The sequence below is a fragment of the Panthera tigris genome, chromosome D3 (assembly GCF_018350195.1).
Source record: "Panthera tigris isolate Pti1 chromosome D3, P.tigris_Pti1_mat1.1, whole genome shotgun sequence".
In the NCBI taxonomy this organism is placed as follows: domain Eukaryota; kingdom Metazoa; phylum Chordata; class Mammalia; order Carnivora; family Felidae; genus Panthera; species Panthera tigris.
In genome coordinates this window covers 75138569-75160850 of record NC_056671.1, presented here as the reverse complement: position 1 = coordinate 75160850, position 22282 = coordinate 75138569, and the positions used below count along the sequence as shown (strand labels likewise).

The 22282-nt window shown below is 37.5% G+C and overlaps 1 protein-coding gene across 10 annotated transcripts in view; it reads right to left on the bottom strand.

Annotated features, from left to right (window-relative positions):
* Window positions 1-22282, bottom strand: part of WDR7 (WD repeat domain 7) — a 354382-nt gene that overhangs the window by 209668 nt on the left and 122432 nt on the right. For all 10 annotated transcript variants that reach the window (XM_042962008.1, XM_015536841.2, XM_042962015.1 and 7 more), the window contains one exon: window positions 21817-21940. In XM_042962008.1, coding sequence (XP_042817942.1) covers window positions 21817-21940 — 124 coding nt within the window. The remainder of the gene's footprint in view (window positions 1-21816; window positions 21941-22282) is intronic.

Sequence of the window (22282 nt, the reverse complement as noted above, 5' to 3'; positions counted from 1 at the left end):
TCAAAGAACCAATTTATCTTAAGATTACTTGTTACTACCAATTGTGTTATTTTTAAATATCTACATACACCCAGGAATAGGAAAGCTTTTGACCTCTTAATGCCTTAACACACAATGGTTAATGGACTTGAAAATAAAGACACAGGAATCTTGTTTTAATATCATAGTGGATGACACACTTAACTGGCAACAATATGCTAGAAGATCACACTATAAGGCATGTGATATTCCAATACTTTAAGTAATTTAAACACTGTGATGTGCTCTGACTTTGAGAATATTAAGTTCTTCTATGCATAAGAAAAACATTCAGATGGATGAAATCCATAAAAAATAAGTCTAGATAGTAAATAAGTAAGTAGCTTGTAAGACTACAGGCAAACGCTTAAGATGTATTAAGTACAGATAGTAAGTCAATGACCTAAGAGATATGTTATATGTTAAAAAGGATGAGGCAAGCAAGAATGCTACTTATATAGAGAAATGAAAGAAAAGACTAAGTCATAAGATAGAATGTAAAGCTATTACAGTTCTAGGAAAAAATCTGCATGACCTTGGGTTTGCCAATGAGTTTTCAGATACAATGCCAAAAACATGAGTCATGAAAGAAACTGATAAACTAGATGTTATCCAAAACTTCTGTCCGATAAGTGACAACAGACTGGAAGAAAATATCAGAAAATTAGACATCTGTCAAAGGACTTGTACCCAGTATATATAAAGAACTCTGAAGACCCAACAATAAGAAAACAGGCAACCTAATAAAAAGTAAGCTAAGCAAAAGGCATAATATCAGACATTTCACCAAAGAGGATATAAAGATGAGAAATAATCACGTGAAAACTTGTTCAACGTCATTAGTTGTTAGGGAAATGCAAATTAAAATCACAGTGAGATATCACTGCACATATCAAATACCTAAGGAAAAAAAAAAACAAAAAACCTAACAACATCAAATGCTAGTAAGGATACAGAACAATAGAAAATACCTACCACCACTCATTGCTAGTAGGAATGTAAAATGTTTCAGGTACTTTGAAAAACAGTATGACAGGTTTGTTTTTTTTTTATAATTACACTCACATTTACCATATGACCTAACAATTCCAATCCTAGATATCTGTCCAAGTGAATTAAAATCTTATGATAATACAAAATCCTAAACATGAAGAACTGTTGTAGCTTATTCACAATCACCAAAATCTGGAAACCATCCAGATGTCCTGAAACAGGTGAATGGATAAACTTTGGTGCAGCCATATAATGGAACACTATTTAGCCCTAAAAAGGAATGAACTATTGTTCCATGCAACAATATGGATGAATCTTAATTATATTTTGCTAAGTGAAAGAACACAAACCCAAAAGGCTACATGCCGTATGATTCCATTTATGCAGCATTTTGGAAAAGGCAAAACTTATTATAAGGATGGAAAACAGATCAGCGGTTGCCAAGGATAAGTGGGTGGGGTTGAGGGCTGGGATTGATTACAAAGGGGCTACAAAAGGAATGTTCTGTATGGTACTGTGATGGTAGATACTTGACTCTATGTCAAAACCCAAAGCCCTATATACCAAAGAGTAAAACTTCATTGCCTGTAAAATGAAAATTAAAAAAAAATTAATAATGGATGAACCAGAATGCCAGAGAACCCAGGGTGAACTGCAGAATGAATATAACTATATTATAGATGTATGACATAACCTCACTGAAGAGTGTAAAGAAAAAGGAGTTACTTAACTGGAAAACAGGCCCAAACACTGCTCACTGCAAGGCTAACTAAAGATAAAAAGAACTGTACACAAATACTGTGTTCCAGGTGGTAAGCTGGGTTTTCATAGAGGTACAGACAGGTTAGCAATTCTAAGTTACTTTTCATATCTACCAGGGCCCAAAAAATCAGTAAGTCTACTGTAAATAATGAGAGTCCAGTTTCTCACATTCAGAGAAAAAATTACCCATAAGCAAAGGGGGAAGACTGGATTGAATCCTGTGTTGCTGTATTAAAATGGGAGATATCAGTGTGAGCTCCTATGTATTTTGACACACAGGCAGATACAGAAATAATTACAGGTATGTGGGTATACATGTATTAGCATGCACATTCATATTTTCCAGTTCTGTCCTGTTAGAGCACCTAGAAGCAGTAACAAGCCCATCGGCACCCAGATCTTAGTTTCGAATACCTCCGTTAAAGGGAACCAGGGCACCCTCAGAGAAATAGCCGATTGGACTGTGGCAGGAAAAATACAAGATGAGTAATGAGCATGCTCTAAGCCAGAAAATAAGGAAGTGTTTTAAAAATGAAAAAATGGAATCCTACCAAGATGACACTGAAGGCAACTTAAGGGAGCTCCCTATGGCCAATGCTGGAATGATCTGGGCAACAAACTGGTACTATAAAAGGTCTATCCCCGAGTCAGGTGCCTGCTAAGTGCTCAGTGCTGGGTCATTTGGGGACCAAAAATAAGGTTGTGGACCTTGGGCCCAAGAAGGTCTCAATGCAGTACATACTACATATATTTCTTTTTATGAAGATTATATGGCTTCATTATCATAAAGAAACACAAATTAGGTCACAAGATGTAAATATATATTCATACATGGAATATAAAGAAAGAAGTAAAATGGCAATCCTCAAAGAAAACGAAGTAAGCAGGTACATGAAGTATAGTGCTTACTTCAGCCTGGAAACAGGACAAAATTGCATCAAATTGCTGAAGATATAAGCATTCATACACTGTAATGAGCATAATGCATCTAGAGAAGCACATCATTATTCTACCACATTACACTGATTAAATCTCACAATTCATTTTAAAGACTATCCATATCTAACCAATGATTTAGAGGAGGATGGAAAGTTGAATTAACTAAGGGAGCACCAATCATTGCCTCTGGCAGAGCTTTTAAAGAATTAACTTGCAAACTAAGTTATAAAAAGAATGAAAAATGAGTTGGAGGAGTACTAAGATTGTAGAGAAACTATAATGTGCAGCGAATAGAAACTTTCATTTTGGGGGATGCCTGGGTGGCTCAGTCGGTTGAGCATCCGACTTCAGCTCAGGTCATGATCTCATGGCCCGTGAGTTCGAGCCCCGCATCAGGCTCTGTGCTGACTGCTCGGAGCCTGGATGGAATCTGCTTCGGGTTCTGTGTCTCCCTCTCTCTCTGCCCCTAACCCAGTCGCATTCTGTCCCTCTCTCAAAAATAAATAAACATTTTAAAAATATTAAAAAAAAAAAAAAAACCTTTCATTTTTTAACCTAATCCCACACATGGAAACAAATTTTTAGCCATGTTTATAAATTAGGCAGTCATTGTTGAATTGGAGTTCAAAGTTGTTCCCGTTAGTCTGGTGGTGGGAAGTGGCCGGGGGTGGGGAAGCACCAGGAAAAGTAGTACAGAATCACCGAAAACTGTCATTGAAGAAACTTGAGAAAATCAGCAAAAGCAGATCAACTATTCCGACAGAGAATGCCAACAATAAAGAGCTATGCGCCAGACAGGTTAAAGGAATGATTCCACTCCACTTGGTGTCAGGAGAATGCAGGTTATCTGATTTTGCAACCACTCCACCCCCACCATTTGATTTCCCTTGGAGGGTTTCACGGCACATCTTAAAAAATATGTTCAGAGTAAATAGGTATGTAGCCACATGTTATCTATCAGGCTGGCATACACATTCTTTTCAAATGCTCTTCACTTATGGATCAGATTTTATCATCTTTGATCCATCAATCATCTTGTAATAGATTCTAGAAACATTTCCAAAATTAGCGTATATTTATTTTCCTAGGACATCTATCTAATAAAAGTGGTGGCAGTGCCAGAGAGTGGTAGCAGAAAAACAGAAAAAAAGAATTTATAGGTAAAGATGATAGGTTGAAGTGCCCATAAACATCCAAATGGAGATGGAGACGGAGTTAAATGGGATCTTTCTAAAAAAAAAAAAAAAAAAAAAAAAAAAATCCAGCATCTCGAACAATGTCATGCTGAGTATGTGTACGATGCACTTTGGTCAAATGACTTAATGTTGCTTTATGGTGTAGCTGGAAGATTTTTAAAACAAATTAATAAAAGTTTCCTCTCATGAATCCGCAGGATGGGATCGTTTCTTTGGAAACGAGGAAGTCTATTAGTCTAATGAAGAGATAGAGTACTCTGAGAATGATCACCAACCTGGTAAAAAAAAAAAAAAAAAATTTGAAATCTGAACATTTTAATGAACTTGGTCTTCAAATTCCTTCTTCCCATTTCCTGTATATCCTGTTTCTATCTGTTTTATGGCATTTACATTTTTTAAAATGTTTATTTATTTTTGAGAGAGACAGAGACAGACTGTGAGCAGGTTAGGGGCAGAGAGAGAGGGAGACACAGAATCCGAAGCAGGCTCCAGGCTGCACAGAGCCCGATGCGGGGCTCGAACTCACGAGCTGTGAGATCATGACCTGAGCTGAAGTCGGAGGCTCAATCAACTGAGCCACCCAGGCGCCCCTGCAATTACATTTTCAAAGCTGTGTGAGACTAATTAATCACCAATCAGAAAATGAATCTCTAAACTTTCCATTTATCTCCAATAAAACTACTAGAGAACAATTTTCTCTTCTCCATATAAGATTCTCCTATTAAGGTGCAAGGAAAGAGTCTTCAATAGTTAGGGGTATAGCTGCAGTTTGATTTCTTTCTTCTTTTTATAATTAAAAACAATATACTATAAAACACTTCAAACTACTTAAAAAAACTGTAATAGAAAATTTGGAGATGATCTTCCTTTTTTACCTTTTAATTTCCTTCCAATCCATGTATTTCCTTCTAGATCACTTATTAGCACATTTTAATCTAAAAAATTAATGAGAATGTAAAAAGCACCTATCATATTGCATGGATTTAGAAGGTATTCAATTTTTTTTTTGAATTATGCAACATAGTTACTGAGAGAGAGCTATCCTCCTGTAAACTTGATGACAGAGACAAATTAGATAACCATACCAAATTTTTAGTAGTAAAATACTATAAAGTAATTTAGTAGAGATTAAAATTTTAGAAAGATTAGCATACTTCGAGTAAAATCCCACCATATTATCAATGTAGAAATCTCTCTATACCAACTGAGTTTCTGTTGAGCTTTCCAAAAAACAAGACTTTAAAATCAGTAGTCTTGAGCAAACATAAAATCAGTAGATACATATCTGTGGTTCCAGGTACTCCATTTTTTTAAGTTTATTTATTTATTTTGAAATAGACTACATGAGCAGAGGAGGGGCAGAGAGGGGGAGAGAGAGCATCCCAAGCAGGCTCCACACGGTCAACGCAGAGCTGACGAACCATGAGACTGTGACCTGAGCCGAAATCAGGAGTCAAATGGTTATGTGAATGAGCCACCCAAGGTGCTCCCCTCAGGTACTCCACTGTTAAATAAAAATAACTATATTTATTTCCCCAAAGTCATGAGATGACCTGAGTGGAGGGGATGGAGTAGATGGTAGGGTAATGAATTTTCAAGTGGAGATGGAATTAGACAGATACTCTCCCAGTAGAGTGTCTGAGTAGGGACCACCTTTTAGTGGTACTATGTGTATAGGTATCTTATGAATCCTACCAACTGGGAGAATGGATGACAGATTTTATCTACACTGATATATAATATATCCTATAATTTGTGTGATTCTGATTATAAATATATTCAATGATTTAACCAAATGACACAATTTTAATGTCAAACTAAAAAATTTTACCTTCATAATACATTCATAAGTATTCCATGATGAAATTTTTGTTATATTCGTGGTTTCTATTTAACAGTGTGTTGGGGGTATTAGCTAATACAATTACATAGAAGAAAACTGTCAGAGGTATAGTAATTAAAAAAGAAAAGGTAAGGTTGTCTCTATTTCCAAATAATATGATTATGCATATTTGAAAACCCCCAAGGAATCAATGGAAAAACTTATATGATCAGTAAGAAAATTTTATAATAGTATCAGGCTATATAATTAACAAAGTCAATAGAACTCATATATACTCAAGCAAGAACCAGTTAAAGGGTATAATGGATGAATAAAATTAACGCTTAAATGATAACAGATATCCAAAATTATACAAGAAACGTTTAAATCTCTTAAATAACAAAAAAGTAGGCCTGCACAAATGAAAAGACATAACTATATTCTTGGATGGAATAAAGATACCAGTTCTCCCTAAGTTGGCTTATATATAAACTAGAATCCCAATAAAAATGCCATCAGGTTTTTCCCCTCATGGAACTAAACAAGTTGATTATAAAGTTCATTTGGAAAAATAAGCCACAGCCAAAAAAAAAATCCGCAAAAAGAAAGGCTAGGGCCTTAATGACTAAATATGAAAATGTGAATTACTACAGGCCAATGGAACAAAACAGAAAATAGACAAAATTGGGGTGCCTGGGTGGCTCAGTCAGTTAAGCATCCCACTTCAGCTCAGGTCATGATCTTGCAGTTGGTGGGTTAGAGCCCCGCTGACAGCTCAGAGACTGGAGCCTGCTTTGGATTCTGTGTCTCCCGTCTCTCTCTCTGCTCTCCTTCCAATCATGCTCTCTGTATCTGTCTCTCTCTCTCAAAACTGAATAAACGTTAAAAAAATTTTTTTAAAAGAATATGGACAAAACTACATATAGAAACTTAGTGTTTAGCAAGTGCTTTGGTGATAAGCGAATAGCTCTATGGGGACAGATAATATCCATTCTTCACACCATTGAGCAAAACCAATTCCAACTGACATATACAGGGAAAAAAGTGGAAATGATAGAAAATATGGAGAATTCCTACAGCAAGGAAAACCCCCCAAATTTTGACATAAAATCCTGAAACAATAAGACAAAGGGTTAATAAATTGGGTTATGAGGAAGAAAAAGAAACACATAAGTAAAAAGAAAAATAATCGAAAAATATTTGAACCTTACATCATAGATAAAAGCTTAATCAAACCACCCACATAAAAGTGAGCCAGAGATAGGAACTGTTACTTTGAAACAATTACAAAAGACTCTTACATGAAAAGACACAAAACTCATTCCTAACAAGAAAAATACAAAATAAGACAATTCCATTTCTTTTATTAGAGTCACAAAATTCTAAAAGAATGACAGATACTCTGTTGGAAATGATGTGAAGAAACAGGCCCTCAGACACACTGCTATTGAGAATATAAAGTGATACAACCCCTATGGCAAAGAACTTGGTAATATCTGACAAAATTAGACATTCATTTATCCTTCGACTCAGCAATCCCACCTCTTGAAATGTATCCAAGATATATTGTCAATGAAAACACATATGCACAAGTCTATTCACTGCAGCCTTATCCATAATACCAAAATTGGAAACACCTAAATATCCATCAATAGGCAACTTGTTGAATAAAATATGGTCCACCCACAAAATGGAACCACACAACCAATAAAGAGGGAGAGGGGATGTCTCTAGTACATGATCTCCACGATACACTGTTAAGTGAGAAAAGCTAGGTGAAGATATGCATTAGTATGGTGCCATTTCGGAAAGGGGGAGGAGTATAAATAAGTGTACCCATTTGCTTACACTAAAAAAGTAGAGGGGGTCCTGGGTGGCTCAGTTGGCTAAGCATCCGACTTTGGCTCAGGTCATGATCTGGCAGTTCGTGAGTTCAAGCCTCGCGTCAGGCTCTGTGCTGACAGCTCGGAGCCTGGAGCCTGCTTCAGATTCTGTATCTCCCTCTCTCTCTACCTCTCCCCCACTCATGCTCTGTCTCTGTCTCTCTCTCAAAAATAAACATTAAAAAAAAATTTTTTTTTTTAAGTAGAGCAAAGACAGAGCAGTCTTTTCAACTTCTGTGGGAAAGCTGCTAGGAAATCTGAACATCTATACACAAAGGAATGAGGTTAACCCTTACCTTACACCACATAAAAAAAAAATTAACTCCAAATGGTTCAATGACATAAATATAAAACCTAAAAGTATAAAAACTTGTAGAAGAAAACATAGAAGGAATGGTATTCATGATACTGGATTTGACAATAATTTCTTAGATATGACATCAAAAGCACAGGCAACAAAAGTAAAAATAAATTAGACTATATCAAAATTAAACACTTCTATGCATCAGAGAACACAATCAATAGAGTGAAAGGCAACCTACAGGAGGGGAGAAAATAATTACAAATCATGTATCTATTAAGGGGTAAGTAACCAGAATATGTAAAGAACTCCTACAACTCAACAACGACAAACACAAATAATCTAATCAAAAATGGGCAAAGGATTTAAATAGACATTTCTTCGAAGAAGATATACAAATGGTCAACAAGCATATGAAAAGATGGTCCACATCACTAATTACCAGGAAAATGCAAATTGAAGCCAAAATGAGGTAATACCTCACATCTATACAAAAAACCACAAGAGTTGGTGAAGACGTGGACAAATCAGAACCCTCGTGTACTGTGGCAGGAATGTAAAATGGTGTAGCTGCTGTGAAAAACAGCATGGTAGTTTCTCAAAAAAAAAAAAAAACAAACAAACAAACCCAGAAATTGAATTACCACACGATTGAGGAATCCCATTTCTGCATACATATCCAGAAGAATGAAAGCAGGGTTTTGAAGAGGTTACCCATACTCTCATATTCAGAGCAGCATTGTTTGCAAAAAGGTGGAAGCAACTCAAGGGACCACTGACAGATAAACGGATAAAACAAAATGTGGTCCATACATACAATGGAATATTATTCAGCCTTAAACTGGAAGGAAATTCTGAGCCATGCTACAACATGGCTGAACCTGGAGGACACTAGGCTAAGTGATTTCAGCTGTACGACGTATCAGGGTGGTCAACCTCAGAGACAGAAAGAGTGGGGGCTGCCAGGGATTGGGGTAGGGGAGAGGTGGGGAACTGCCGTTCGTGGGCACAGAGTTGTGGTTTCACTTTCACAGGATGCAAAAGTTCTGGAAATTGAGGGCACAATAATGTGGATACACTAAACACTACTGAATTGTATACTTGGAAATGGTTTAGATGGTAAATGTCCCATCTATCTTATCATAATTATAACTATTACAAATGGGAGGACAGGAGAATAACCCCTAAACTAAAAAGAAATGACTACCTCCAGAGAGAAAGGAAATAGAGTAAAGGGCACAGGGAAGGAGAGAACCAAACTTCTCTGAATACACTTTATTTTGTTGTTTGACTTGGGAATCCTGTAAATGTTTTATATAACCATTAAAAATACATGTTTAAAATGTCAATCTAAAAACTGCCCTATATAATTAAGATTCAAAAACACTCTTGAAAAACAGAAATATCTGAAAAACTAAAATTGAGAGTAGAAAATAAGTAATTGAAAGTGAAATGAAACAAATAAACCAAAAGGTGTATCACATGGGTAGTATAATCACACAGAGGAGATATTCCGAGAGCTTTTAAGCATATTTCAACTATTCATCTTTAATGAATTATACCCTAAGGAAAAGAACTGCAAAACAAATACAAAAACACCACACAATGTTTATAATAACCATATTGTGATAGCACTGACATTATTTTGAACTGGTGTGTGTTTATTGTGGGGGGAAAAGTGGATTAATGATTACACAGGCAGTCAGTTAGAAACAAGATTGTAAAAATGGGGGAAGTAGACACAAATGTGACCTTACAGAAATTAAGTAAAAATTCTGTAGGAGCATATTTAATAGGAACTATCAATATACAACTCAAAATATTATATAGATCTTAAGATCCAAACAGAAATGAGTACATGCGCCCACCAGAATGACCAAATAGCAAAGAGCACATCTAGTGCTCAGTTTGTGAGTTAAAATACCACTTCCCACTAAAAGGATGAGGGCTCCTACATGCCGACTCAGACATGAGTCAGGAAACGCACACAGTAAACCTAGAAATCCTGTCAGCAGGTAACTAATCAAAGAGTACTATGGTCAACTCAAAAGGACTCAAGAGGGAACCGCAGAGGCTCCCACTGACCAAAGACAGAACAACTTGAACGCTCCTGAAAATAATAACTACAATGGATCACAACATAAATATCTTTCAACCCATGAATTCCTACTACTACTTAAAAAATCAAACAAATCACATCAAGCATTTACCCTGTTGTTCCTGCAGTGCAGCTCAGGGCATCAACTAGTGATGAGGGGAAGATTCTCCTCAGGGAAGTATTCCAGCTAACAGATGAAAGAGGCATGGTAGCATTCAGAATATCAGGATTGACCACTCTAGTGAAAACAAAGGCAGAGATCACTGCAGTACCAACTTCTTAATTTACAGCACAAACAAATCACAAGGAAAAGCAAAGGAGAGAGGAACCCAGAGACAAGAAGACAGATGGTGGACAGGCTGACCGACTGATAGGAATCCAATGGATTAAAAGGAAAGTAAAAGACATATAAACCAATCGCAATATATGGACTTTTATTTGACCTTAACCCGAATAAACAAACTGTAATAAAAAAAAAATTATTGGACTACTGGGGAAATACAAATATGGAGTTATTAGATAATATTAAGAAATAAGTCTTACTTATTTTTGTCATTCTAATGGTACTGTTTATGTAGAGAGAGCGTGCACGCGAGAGCACCCTTTGCTCTTAAGATACAAACTGAGATTGACAGACAAGGGGATATTGTGTCTGAGAACTGTTTAAACTAGGGGGACGGGTGTCTGTAGGTATACACATAAAATAAGACTATCTGTGAGCTAGGAACTGGTGAAGCTAGGCAACAGGTCCACGGAGGTTCGTTACATTACTCTCTACTTTCATGGATATTTGAAATATTCCAAAATACAAAGCTTTTAAAATTGAATAGGAAAACACATATAAGTTTTATCCAAAACTAATCTATAAAGTTATATTTGGCATTCAAAGAGACCATCTCACAACCCATCCTGACATATCTATGCAGTGATCCCGAGGGGAATTAAGAAAAAAAGATTTACTGATTAATAGTTAAGGTTAATACAATTCCTGTGAAACCATCCCTGTTTGATGTGTTTTCTCCCCTCTACCAATCACCAGTGAAGACGTCGGGCACGAGGTGCCGGGGTGACTCAGTCGATTGGGCGCCAGACTTCAGCTCAGGTCATGACCTCACGGTTCGTGGGTTCAAGTCCCACATCGGGCTCGGTGCTGACAGCTCAGAGCCTGCAGCCTGCTTCGGATTCTGTGTCTCCCTCTCTCTGCCCCTTCTTGGCTCACACTTTCTCTCTCTCTCTCTCAAAAATACATAAACATTTTTAAAAAAAGATGTTGGGCACATGATTAACAGAAAGGAAAGAGGTAAGGGTGCTTTTGTAAGAAACATTTAAATATGCTTTGGCCAAAAGCAAAAAAAAAAAAAAAAAAAAAAAAAGGTAACTCATCCCTGTTATCCTGCTCATATGCCTCGATGGTTAACACTTCAAGAATGAATATTACTATTGTGCCCCATGCTCATCCCATGCAAACTACAGGGCCATGGGCCATGTATAGCCAATGATTAAAGAATAATAACAATAAGGAGGCAAGAATGTACAGAATTACCTAAGAATTCCTCAACCAAAACTTCAACTTTAAGCAAAATCTCTTGTAAAACGGGTCTTTAAATATTTAGCATGAAAGAAAAAAAATAACCAAAACTCAAATAACATACTTAAGAAGGCACACAAATAAATTTACTGATTACATAGAAACATTATAGAAACATTACTGCACTCACGCTTTGGGAGATGGGGGAAAGGACATCTAAGTTAACATACTGAGCCTCATCCAATGACAATTCATTAAGTCACATGGGTAACAAGTGATTACCACAGAGCTTTGCCGAGTGGATCATGATTATTAAAAGACGACTGAAAGTATTCAAATCCATACTCACACTATAGACAGAGTGTCGTCCAATCACATCTGAAAGGTTAGTACGTTTGAAATCAAACCATAAAGTATGTATCAAACATTAACGCAGTGTATTCAAGATGGTCTCTGGGCTTCCTGGAGACAACGGTCTCAGGCAGCAGGTGCAAGGCGCACATCACGCTAGCACTTCCCAAGGCACAAGCTGCTGGGAAGCTCTGGAAGCCCAGTCATTGGTTGGAGAAGCAGCACGCGACTATGCGTCATAGGTTGCCACAAAGAACCACAAGAGTTACACAGGAACTAAAGGTTGTCCTGCATAATAACAAATTTTAGGAACTGCCACATATAAGGGATAGTCTATAACCCTGCCCCGTATCATTGTGTGTGGGGGCGTGGGGGTGTCATTTGTTAAAACGAGAGGCATTTAGGGAACAGAGAGTGAACTAGTTTTCGACTGCACTAGGTAGAACCTCAGAAGTTCAGAGGTTCTGACAGCACAGAGCCTGGAGCCTCTTCAGATTCTGTGTCTCCCTCTCTCTCTCTGCCCCTCCCCCACTCGCACTCTGTCTCTGTCTCAGAAATAAACATTAAAAAAAAATTTTTTTTTTAAATATTTAAATGCCAAAGGAACTATTAGTATTATTTATTTGTTTTATATATTGTGACTGTGGTTATGATTTCACATATAAGTTTGCTATCTTCAAAAGTTTGAAAAACAGATTTGCTCATTCCCGTCCTTTTCCATAAAAAGAGACCGAACTAGATAAGGGTGTGCAGAAGCTTAGAGAGGTCTCTGGGTCTCACAGCAAAGGCTGGGTGAGACAGAACAACATGCCAGACCTCCCGCTGCCCCTTCCACTGGGCATCCCAACTAATACTCTGGTTCAGTAAATTAGTTGCTTATCCATCATCAGAAAAATCATTCGAAAAACAGTGTTTTTCTCCCTAATTATTGTCATCTGCCCGAGCAACTGTGAAACAAATGAATACAGATCCTCGGCGGAGGAGCGAGCCATGTCTGGGATGATCACCTTTCACAACTTCTCTCTCCCGCCTCTCGCCCTCCATCTGAGAATCGCTGAGCCTGAATCTCTTCTCCACAGCAGGGGCCAGGGACGAAATGGAATGAGAAAGGCTTCCAACCCTAAGGTGCCCAGCCAACCTCTATCTGGGAAAGGCTGGGGATGGTCTCAGAATCCTGATCATATCTTAAAATAGGTCACATCTGAGATTACGTGGTCACTTTACACGCTGCGTAAATATGTTATAAGAAGCACCATACTTTAGGTTAAGACTGCAAATGCTCAATCCTCTACCTGTCACCCAGAACTCAGAGATTCGTTTCTAGTTCAGTTCCTCTGATTTTGATATCATTTGTTTCGAAGACTAATCCTTGCTTTCGAGCCAAAATCAAAACCACACGAAACCTGAATAAGACCTGCTAGCCAGCCTCTAGCAGAGAATAAAGAAAAAAGCCTTCGTCCCTTCATGCCCGAGATAGAAAAGTGTCTCAAAAAACAAGCTAATTTATGTCTTTACACCCCAATCCACACCAGGATTTGTTGAACAATGTTTACTTATTAGAGAGATGTAATTTCGTTCTACATCATAAAATCAGCAGGGGTATTCATGTATTACGAGCCATCCCTCCTCTTCCACTTCCATTCCCTAAAGCTGAGTGTTCTTTAGTACAAGTGCACACTTCAGACACAAGTCTCAAATACAAGCCACATCATCATTTCTCAGTAAAATGTAAAGTCTTTTCAGAAGGCTTACAGAAAAAGAGCTGCGATCATAGCATGGACATTAACCGTAAGCAACAATTTTCAAAAACAACAAGCAATAAAACAGGAGGTTGCAATTGTTTTCGCCTCTAAATCAAGCAAAGGAAAATCTTTTCAAGTGATGGGTAAGTTGTATAGAGCAAACACAGAAAATATGTACAGAAAAATTACAAAAATACTAACTATTGTTACAGATGACTGGATTGGCATTTAACAGGCTGAAAGAAACCAGATCAATCTCAATCTCACTGGGGTCAATTCGGGTGCTCAAACCAATAAAACAAATTTTTTTCTTTATGTTTGTGTACCAGAGGTGCTAAAATATTAACCGAGTCTGCAAATGTCATGCACAATAAAACCATTTATAAATATTAAAACACTTATTCGTATCAAAATCTGCTTAACAAAAATAGATAGCAGAAGTAATAAATCATTAGGACGATACTTAGGAAGAATAAAACATAAAATACCATTCTTCCCCCAAAAAGCAAGACAAAGCAGGGAAGAATGGATTTGGCAAAGATCATCTTAGTATACTTTGATCATTTTAATCCCAGAAATTATAAGCAACAGTCGAACAAAATCTATAATTAGATATTACAATCAAAATATTACAGGTAAAATAGGTTCACATAATGTTCTTGTAATAACTCTAAGTTGCTGTTTTACTTCCAAACTGTAAACTATTCTGTCACATGCAGATCACAAGAAGACTTCGAACTAAAATATTAAAACCATGAACTTACACAGAATATCCAGTCAACAAAGATAATAAAATTAGAAATATGGCATAAAATTACAAATGTCTCACAATCCAATCAAAATTGGATTTGTACGTGCATATTAAGCGTCTAGGGTTTAAAACATCACAAGATAATCAACGCTGCTTTTTGTTCTGTAAAAACAAGTTGAACAGGACTCTGAGCACCTGTACTGGAATAATCTGTACTGGAATAAGGAAAATTTCTATTTAAAAGCTTACTAGACACTTGTTCTATTACAAAGACATGTTCCGGTATTCGTGTGCAGTGTTTTGTAAAGTACTTTATTTCCATTAGCATTATAAATTTTTGTTCCTCAGCAAATCAGCAAGAGACTAATGGCACAAATCAATATCATACTCTTCATAGCAACTAATATTAGGTCATTTATTATAGCAAAGGCCACTAGAAACTCGGCTAAAGGTATATCAGGCATTTCCATTTGAACACCATTTTTTAACAATGTGTCACAGGTTGAGTGAGTTTTTCTTTTATAAGGTAGTCTTCATAGGCTTAAGTGCCTCCAACTTCTTAGAGCAGGTAGAAATGTAAGAACACCTCAAAAAAAGTCAGCCATGCCTCCTAGGGGTCTTACCACCAACGACAACTCTCTAGAGGTGACCAATTTCTGTGCTGAAGGGAGCGAGACAGAGAGGCTTGTGAATAAGAGAAGTAAGGAGGGCACAAGAAAATAACTAACATTATTTCAAATCTTTTGGGCTCCAGAAGCTTTTCCACAGGGGCCAATGGAATGAGCGAAAGAAGCATTCAAGGAGTCCCACACTTAAAGGAACCCCCAATCCCTCACCGGGACGCAAGGAAGAAATTACGGAATTTCCTCCTGCCCCACTCCTGCTTTGTTCCAGAGGGAGGAGACCGTCACGGGGGACTCCTAGGGATGACCAGAAACCAGGTGACACAGGACTTCCCTGCCAGCGTGAAGTTCCCTCATCCTGTGGAGTTTCTAAGCTACAGCATTTCCTGATGGCAGAGTTCTGTTTACTTAGAGGTAAAGTCTAAATAACCAATCGATCCGGTAATGCTTTCAGTTTTAAATTTGCCATTTTACTTCTCTCATTTCCAAGACTTGTAAAAAGGATTTAAGGACAATTACAAGAATATTACATATCACCTCAAAGAACTCAAGTCACATGGAACTAAAGGATTTTCCTTTAAATAGTTGTGACTGATTAAAAAGAAATTGTGTTACTCTATTAGGTTAGTAGCCAAATATAGATAAGTACAACAGTTTAATGCTGCTAAATACATGATCAGTCTAGAGTGCTTAAACTTAAGCCCCACAGTTTGACACTCTAGAAGAAAAAAGAGAAACAAATCCCTTTGGTCCTGACTTAACACTGCAAACAGATACAACACAGATACAGTGCGCTTTGCATAATACAGTCTTGAGATGTTCCCTTCTGCCTCTCAATATCAGAATTTCCACAGAACATCAAGTACTTTTTCTATAGATCATGGTGCCATAATTCAATACTTTCCCTTTCTAATCCTGATGCACACTCCCTTCCAGCTGGCTCTGTGAACACAACGAGGTAACAACCACAGATATTTCTGGGGAAACCTCGCCCTTTCCTTTCAGCTGATTGACAAAGTAGGCACTAAGTACACAAGGGCTGCTTTAGAATTTTCAGTTCTTCATGAGCAACCAAATGGTTTTCCCTTTTGTTCCCCAATGTTAATTAGAATATTTTCTCTGAAGAAGAGAGATACGCACCCAGAATGCAACAAAAGACCTGAGAAAGTAGTCAAGGAAGCAGAACGTGAAAAGCCAACAGAGACACCACAAAGTGTTTACACTAAAGTTTAGGGATTTTTGTCCCCCCCCCCCCCCCCCATCAGAGAGCTCTTACTCTCAGCCAATTTACTCTTATTTTATATTTAACTCAAATAAGTTTGGCTGCCTGGCTTCCACACTCCTGGGACACTGAAAACAGTAAATTAGCCATCAGGGCAGAGAAGCACTTAGGGGTGAGAAAAAACAGCCCACCAGCAAAAATTGGAAATAATTCCCAGATAATAAAAAAGGAAGAAGGAAAGTTATTTTTAAAAATATGAAACGTGAGAGGCAATTCAGTCTGGGTCCCTTAGGTTAAGATAAACAGGTCCACTCTCTTCGATAAGCAAATGGCGGTAATTTTACAGCACGGGCCAAAACAATAACTCTGGTCTTTGAGAAGAGGTTTAAAACGCCAGAGATACGTTGAAATATTTCAACAAAAAGGTTAACATTGTTTAAAAAATCCAAGCATTCAGTGACTTTTAAACCCTCAGTTATCTAGAAAATAATTTCTTAGAAGGCTGTTAGAGAATTCCAAAAAACTGAGGCATACATAAAAAATAAAGGAAGGAATGTTGTGTAGTTTAAGGCCTCTGGGAGTGGCGGAGAGAGACTCATTTAAATCATATTTAGCGAACCCCGTCCTATCCCTTCCCCCTCCTTTCCCCAGCAAACCTTGAAAATACCTGCCTACCAAAGAATACATTAATATTTAAATCTTTACTGACTGCAGATGCTTCCCCACAACCTCTACAATATACACTTCCGCCATCTTACCTTCTTGTGTATTGTTGGTCCATCCACATATGTGCTCAGAATGACCACTACCTTATAATCATCAGAAAAGTGACTTCAATTCCAGGTTAAAATAGGTACTACAGTGTGGCTTGTTGAAAGTCAGACCCAAATCGTTTACCACGAGTGTCTTTCACTGAACAAAGAAATCCTATTCTGTTTCCAAGGGGGATAAAAAAGACGAGCCTAACCCTGGTAACCTTAACACAAAAGGAAGCTAAAAAGGCAGGGACTCGATAAGAACAAAGGATTGTTCTTTCTGATGACATCAATACGTATTAAACACGATGTGTTACACATCCTTCTATCAATACCTGAGATGATAAATTTGCAAATTAATACTACATTGGTCATAACTGCATAAAATTACAATAGCACCCTCTTTAGAAGAGATTTTGATTTATATAACGGTAGTAACTTTTATGTGTTTAATGTTTCTGAAATTAAAGGAGGAGATGAGCCACGGTGCGCAAGCAGAATACAACGTACGAGAAATAATTACGCTTGTGACCTCATGCCCTATAAGGTCACTCTGCATCATAGGCCAAAGGAAATCAGGAACCATCAGCATTTACCTCCGAGTGGTCACTGCCTGGAATGAAGGGCAAGCGTGGGTATATTTCATAAACCAGCAGGAGCTTGACCTCATAAAAAAGTCAATTATCAAAATGCTACATGTAGAATGTCACAAAAAGAAATATATAAAAGTGGGTTCCGCAAAATATCTTCCCTTCAAAATAAATCTGAGACAACTTAAACAGTTCATTTTCATCTGAATCGTAACACGTGTCACAAGGCAACATTAATCCTTTGTTAGTAAAAAGAATCCGCAGAATTTATAAAAAGTATTTTGTAACATAAAACATTATAAATACATGCTAAAGAGTGACAACTCAAAATATTTACAATATGTACGTAAGTCACTATCACAAGAATGTATGCAATATTTATAATTCCAGTCCTGTTACCAGTACAGTAAGAATCACAATACACTTACGCACAGATTTTCTATCAAAAATTAGGCATCAAAAGTTTACATACTGCCTGCATTTGTAAGGGATAAAATGTTTCCTAACACGTTCTGGGACAGGGCTCCATCACCTGAAGCAAAATTCTCACATCACTCAATTAGGACTTGGTTTTTATGAACATTTGTGAACTGGCTTTTCAGTTAAGGCAGACGATTGCTCCTTTTTCCTCCCTAGTGATTTCTGGTCTACGGCCAGAATCGCTGAGCAATATAAATTCACGTGAATTCTGAGGCAGTGACAATAACGAGAACAAAACTCCAGAAACCAGCAGAGCAGAGGAAAGGGGACAGCCGGCCAACATTCACTAGGTGTGTAATATACTGTGCCGGATGCTGTACAGAAAGTTCCTCCTTGAACGCTCTCAACAGCCCTAAGAAAAGCAACTGGCTTCTGGCCCACAGCTTTCCTGAGGTTCTCAGAAAACCCACACGGGGCTTTTATTGCATAATGTACCTAAATAACATTCCAGAAGACCCCAGTCAGTATGACCAGTTGGCTTGTCATCTTAGTCCCAGCTCAGTGACTTACTGGCTGTGAAGTGAGAGAAAGGTACTTCCCACTTTAAACCTCAGGCTCCAGATCTCTAAGGCGAAGGACGATCACAGTCCATCAGCCTGGTATGACATTCTGCTCTTCAAGCAAAAGCATTTTCAGAGTCTCAGACAAATATCTAACAAAGGGACTCTTAGATCAAGCTCAGTCATAAGTCACGAGCTGCCAATACCGCACTGGGAATTATTGCACATTTTTAAATGCTTAGGATGATTAAATTATAAGAAAATATCTGATGAATGATGTATTTTACCAGATACAGCGCTTAATATTTTACCTACTTGAGTAAGAAGACTCCTGTGCTAAAAATAGGTTTTAGGTTTCTAAAAGAACATTTTATGCTGTTAGCTTGCCACGAGAATCATCTCCTCAAACATTAATGACCATGGTAGACGCGATTTCACTACAAGCATGTTATGGCAGGTGTGGGCTGTCCACCAGCTGGCTCCATAACCTTTTGATCCCTCTGGACAGCAAATCTGTTCAGCAGCCCTATGTGGTCATTTCTCATTTGTTGTACGCTTTCTTCTCCTTTCACACTTTCAGAATCCTTACTCCCTCAGCTTGACATTCTTTTATTAAAATAGAAAGCTCCCAGTAAAGCAAACTAAACCTAATTTTATACTCAGGCAATGTAAAAGTTCCAGAATAGATTAATATATGATAGCAAGAGTTGTTAGTGCAAGCTGTTTTAGTCACAGGGAGAATACATGTTTATTCTTTCACTAAAAGTACAATAACATTAAGTGAAAAGATTAAAATTTTAAGTAAGCCAGCATTCCATTAATTAATAAAGTACTCCAGGATATTGTAACTAAATATGAAGGACTATAATTTACATACATGGAAAGGTTGAAATCTGACCTAAGAACAACCTAGTTTATACTTCAACGATGACGGGAACCATTACAGAGTAATTTTCTTACAGTTACATTTCGGATTCATTTTGTTGTTGTTAAATTTAATACGGCTAGAAATTACAGTCTGAAATCAGGAGTAGCTAAGGCACATATCTACTCATTCTTCTATCCCCACCGCCACTTTAAGATCTAAGGCTGCTGGTTAAGACAATAAGTTTTGTAGTCTGACAGTCACTTAGTAACTGAGGGACCTTAAGAAAGTTCTTTAATCTCTCTTGGCCTCAACTAACTCATCTGGTGGGGGAGTAGGGGGTGGGCAGTGACACTAGTCCCTAGTTTACAGGCTTACTGCAGTGGTTTAATGAAATAACACAGACCAGGCACTTAGCAAAAGCCTGACAGAGAAAGTGTTCAATTAATGGTAGGTATTGTGATTATTTTCCTTATACTGTATCCTCTCTGGACCCTCTAATAGACCTCTCACCTAGCAACATATACATTCTTATCATTGTTTCAGGGAGTAATTTGTGACTACATTACACTTTTATCTTGTAGCAAACTCATTCTCTTCTTTCCAGGAAAATAAAACAAAATGGCATTCACCACCATTGTTAATGGGACCTCTCTTCCCAAACTGTCAAGAATACACTGCACGCATCTTCGGTGTTTTTCATAGACCTTTCTAGGTAGTCCGTAATCAAGCCTTAGAAATACCTTCTATTCCACTCTATCTACATCTAGGTCTGGGTCCCCTCTCCCCTCCATAGTAGCTGCCCAACTACTCATTCTGCTTCAGCCCACTCTCCCACTGCAGTCCATTCCAAATAAAGGTGTCCGGAAATGGTTTCTCAACTCCTTTCAAAAGGACCTCCGATGATTTGCTAATGTTTCCTCTTCAATGTAGTCCACAGTATTTTACTCATAGTTTGTCCTTAAATTGAGGCATCTTTTATTCAATAAAGTTTATGATGAGCTGATGAGCTGTTTTCCAGAATATTATAAAACTAATAGCCACAAGTTACTGAACAAATAGCACTGTTCAGGGCTCTTCAAATACTAGAGTCACCACTGACAAACAGCTGGTAGAGTTATACCAGTTATAATAATTATAGTCCTTTTGGGATCCTGTTTTCACATCCTTCTTGTACTATCATGTATTGTCTGTCTTGACACGTATAGTGAGCATCTTATTACCAAGAATTTCGTATTGGCAAAAATCATTTAAAACGAAGCCACCTGAAACCCAGGCCAAATTTTCAAAGTAAAAAGTTTTAAAAGTTTCATTATGAATTTAACCAAAATAGAATAAAATAAAATAAAATAAAATAAAATAAAATAAAATAAAATAAAATAAAATAAAACTGATTTTGTTTTATACTGCATTTGACCTAGCAGCATGATTACAAAGATTTTATGCTGCAAAAAATATGCAAACCCTTCAAGAACTTTTCACAAGGTCTTTCCCAATCCGTTCAATTTTCTTCTAAAAGATCTTCACGAATTTTCTTTCTTAACAGTACACTGGTCTAACTCTACCCAATCTTTATTTCTTAAGAATTCACAATTCCAACTTCAACTTGGAAAGGATCTACCTTCTACTGCACTTGCATATCATCAGATCACCACACGCTGGCATCCACAAGCATAATAATGCAACAGAGACAGATGCTACTGTTTAAATAGAGTAGGATTTTTGATTGGGATTAATTTTATAAGAGGGGCACCCGGTGGCTCAGTCAGTTAAGCGTCCAACTCCTGATTTCAGCTCTGGTCATGATCTCACAGTTTGTGAGATGGAGCTTTGAGTCAGACTCTGCACTGACAGTGCAGAACCTGCTTGGGGTCCTCTCTTTCTCCTTCTCTCTCTCTCTCTCTGCCCTTCCCCTGAGTGCGCTAAGTAAATAAATAAACATTAAAAAAAAAAAAGAGGTCAGTCCATTAGAGAATATTCTGATATATATTTTTTAAATCAGGGGCGCCTAGGTGGCTCAGTTGGTTGAGCGGCAGACCCGCTCAGGTCATGATCTCACAGCTCCTAGTTCGAGCCCCACGTCGGGCTCTGTGCTGACAGCTCAGAGCCTGAAGCCTGCTTCAGATTCTGTATCTGCCCCTTCCCTGTTCATGGTCGCTCTCTCTCTCTCAAAAATAAATAAACATTTTTTTTTAAAAATAAAAAATAAAAAATAAAATAAAATAAAACTCCAAACCATAGGGATTTGGAAAATGAATGCATAGAATTCAAAGATCCCTTATTGTGACTTTCAATGACTCACTTTTGTTGATAAGTAGTAGTGAGCATATCTGTGAGTTTAGTACTTTCTTCGTACCTAAGCGTCGGAAATCGATAAGCTTTGTAGAGAACTCTTACGTGATATGACATGGTCCATATACTGAGGTAAGTACGGGGCCCAGGCATCAATGGCTTCCTTCCGTCCCGCTTGCTCAATTCTTCTCAGTTCAGCTAGAAGCAGGGCCTGCGCGGCTTCTCTGACCTGAACAGGAAACAGATCCAAATGAAAAAAACAGAAAGCAGATCAGTTGGTGAGGTGTTTAAAAACTGGAAAGTTCATAACGAAATGAAGCTAGAAAATATACAAGTCACATTAATTTACGGGAGAAAAACTACAGACCAAATAGTGAATTAAGTATTTAAAGTAGAATAAATTGGATGTGAGCAAATGAAAGACATTTTAATGAATGAGCTCACTGAAAAATATTTTAACACTAATAGACAGAATATGTGAACATTTACGCAGCGTTGGGTTTAAAACTTCATTTTCCAAAGCCTTTGAAACATTCTTGCACTTTCATTTAGCATTTTCACTTTAAAATTT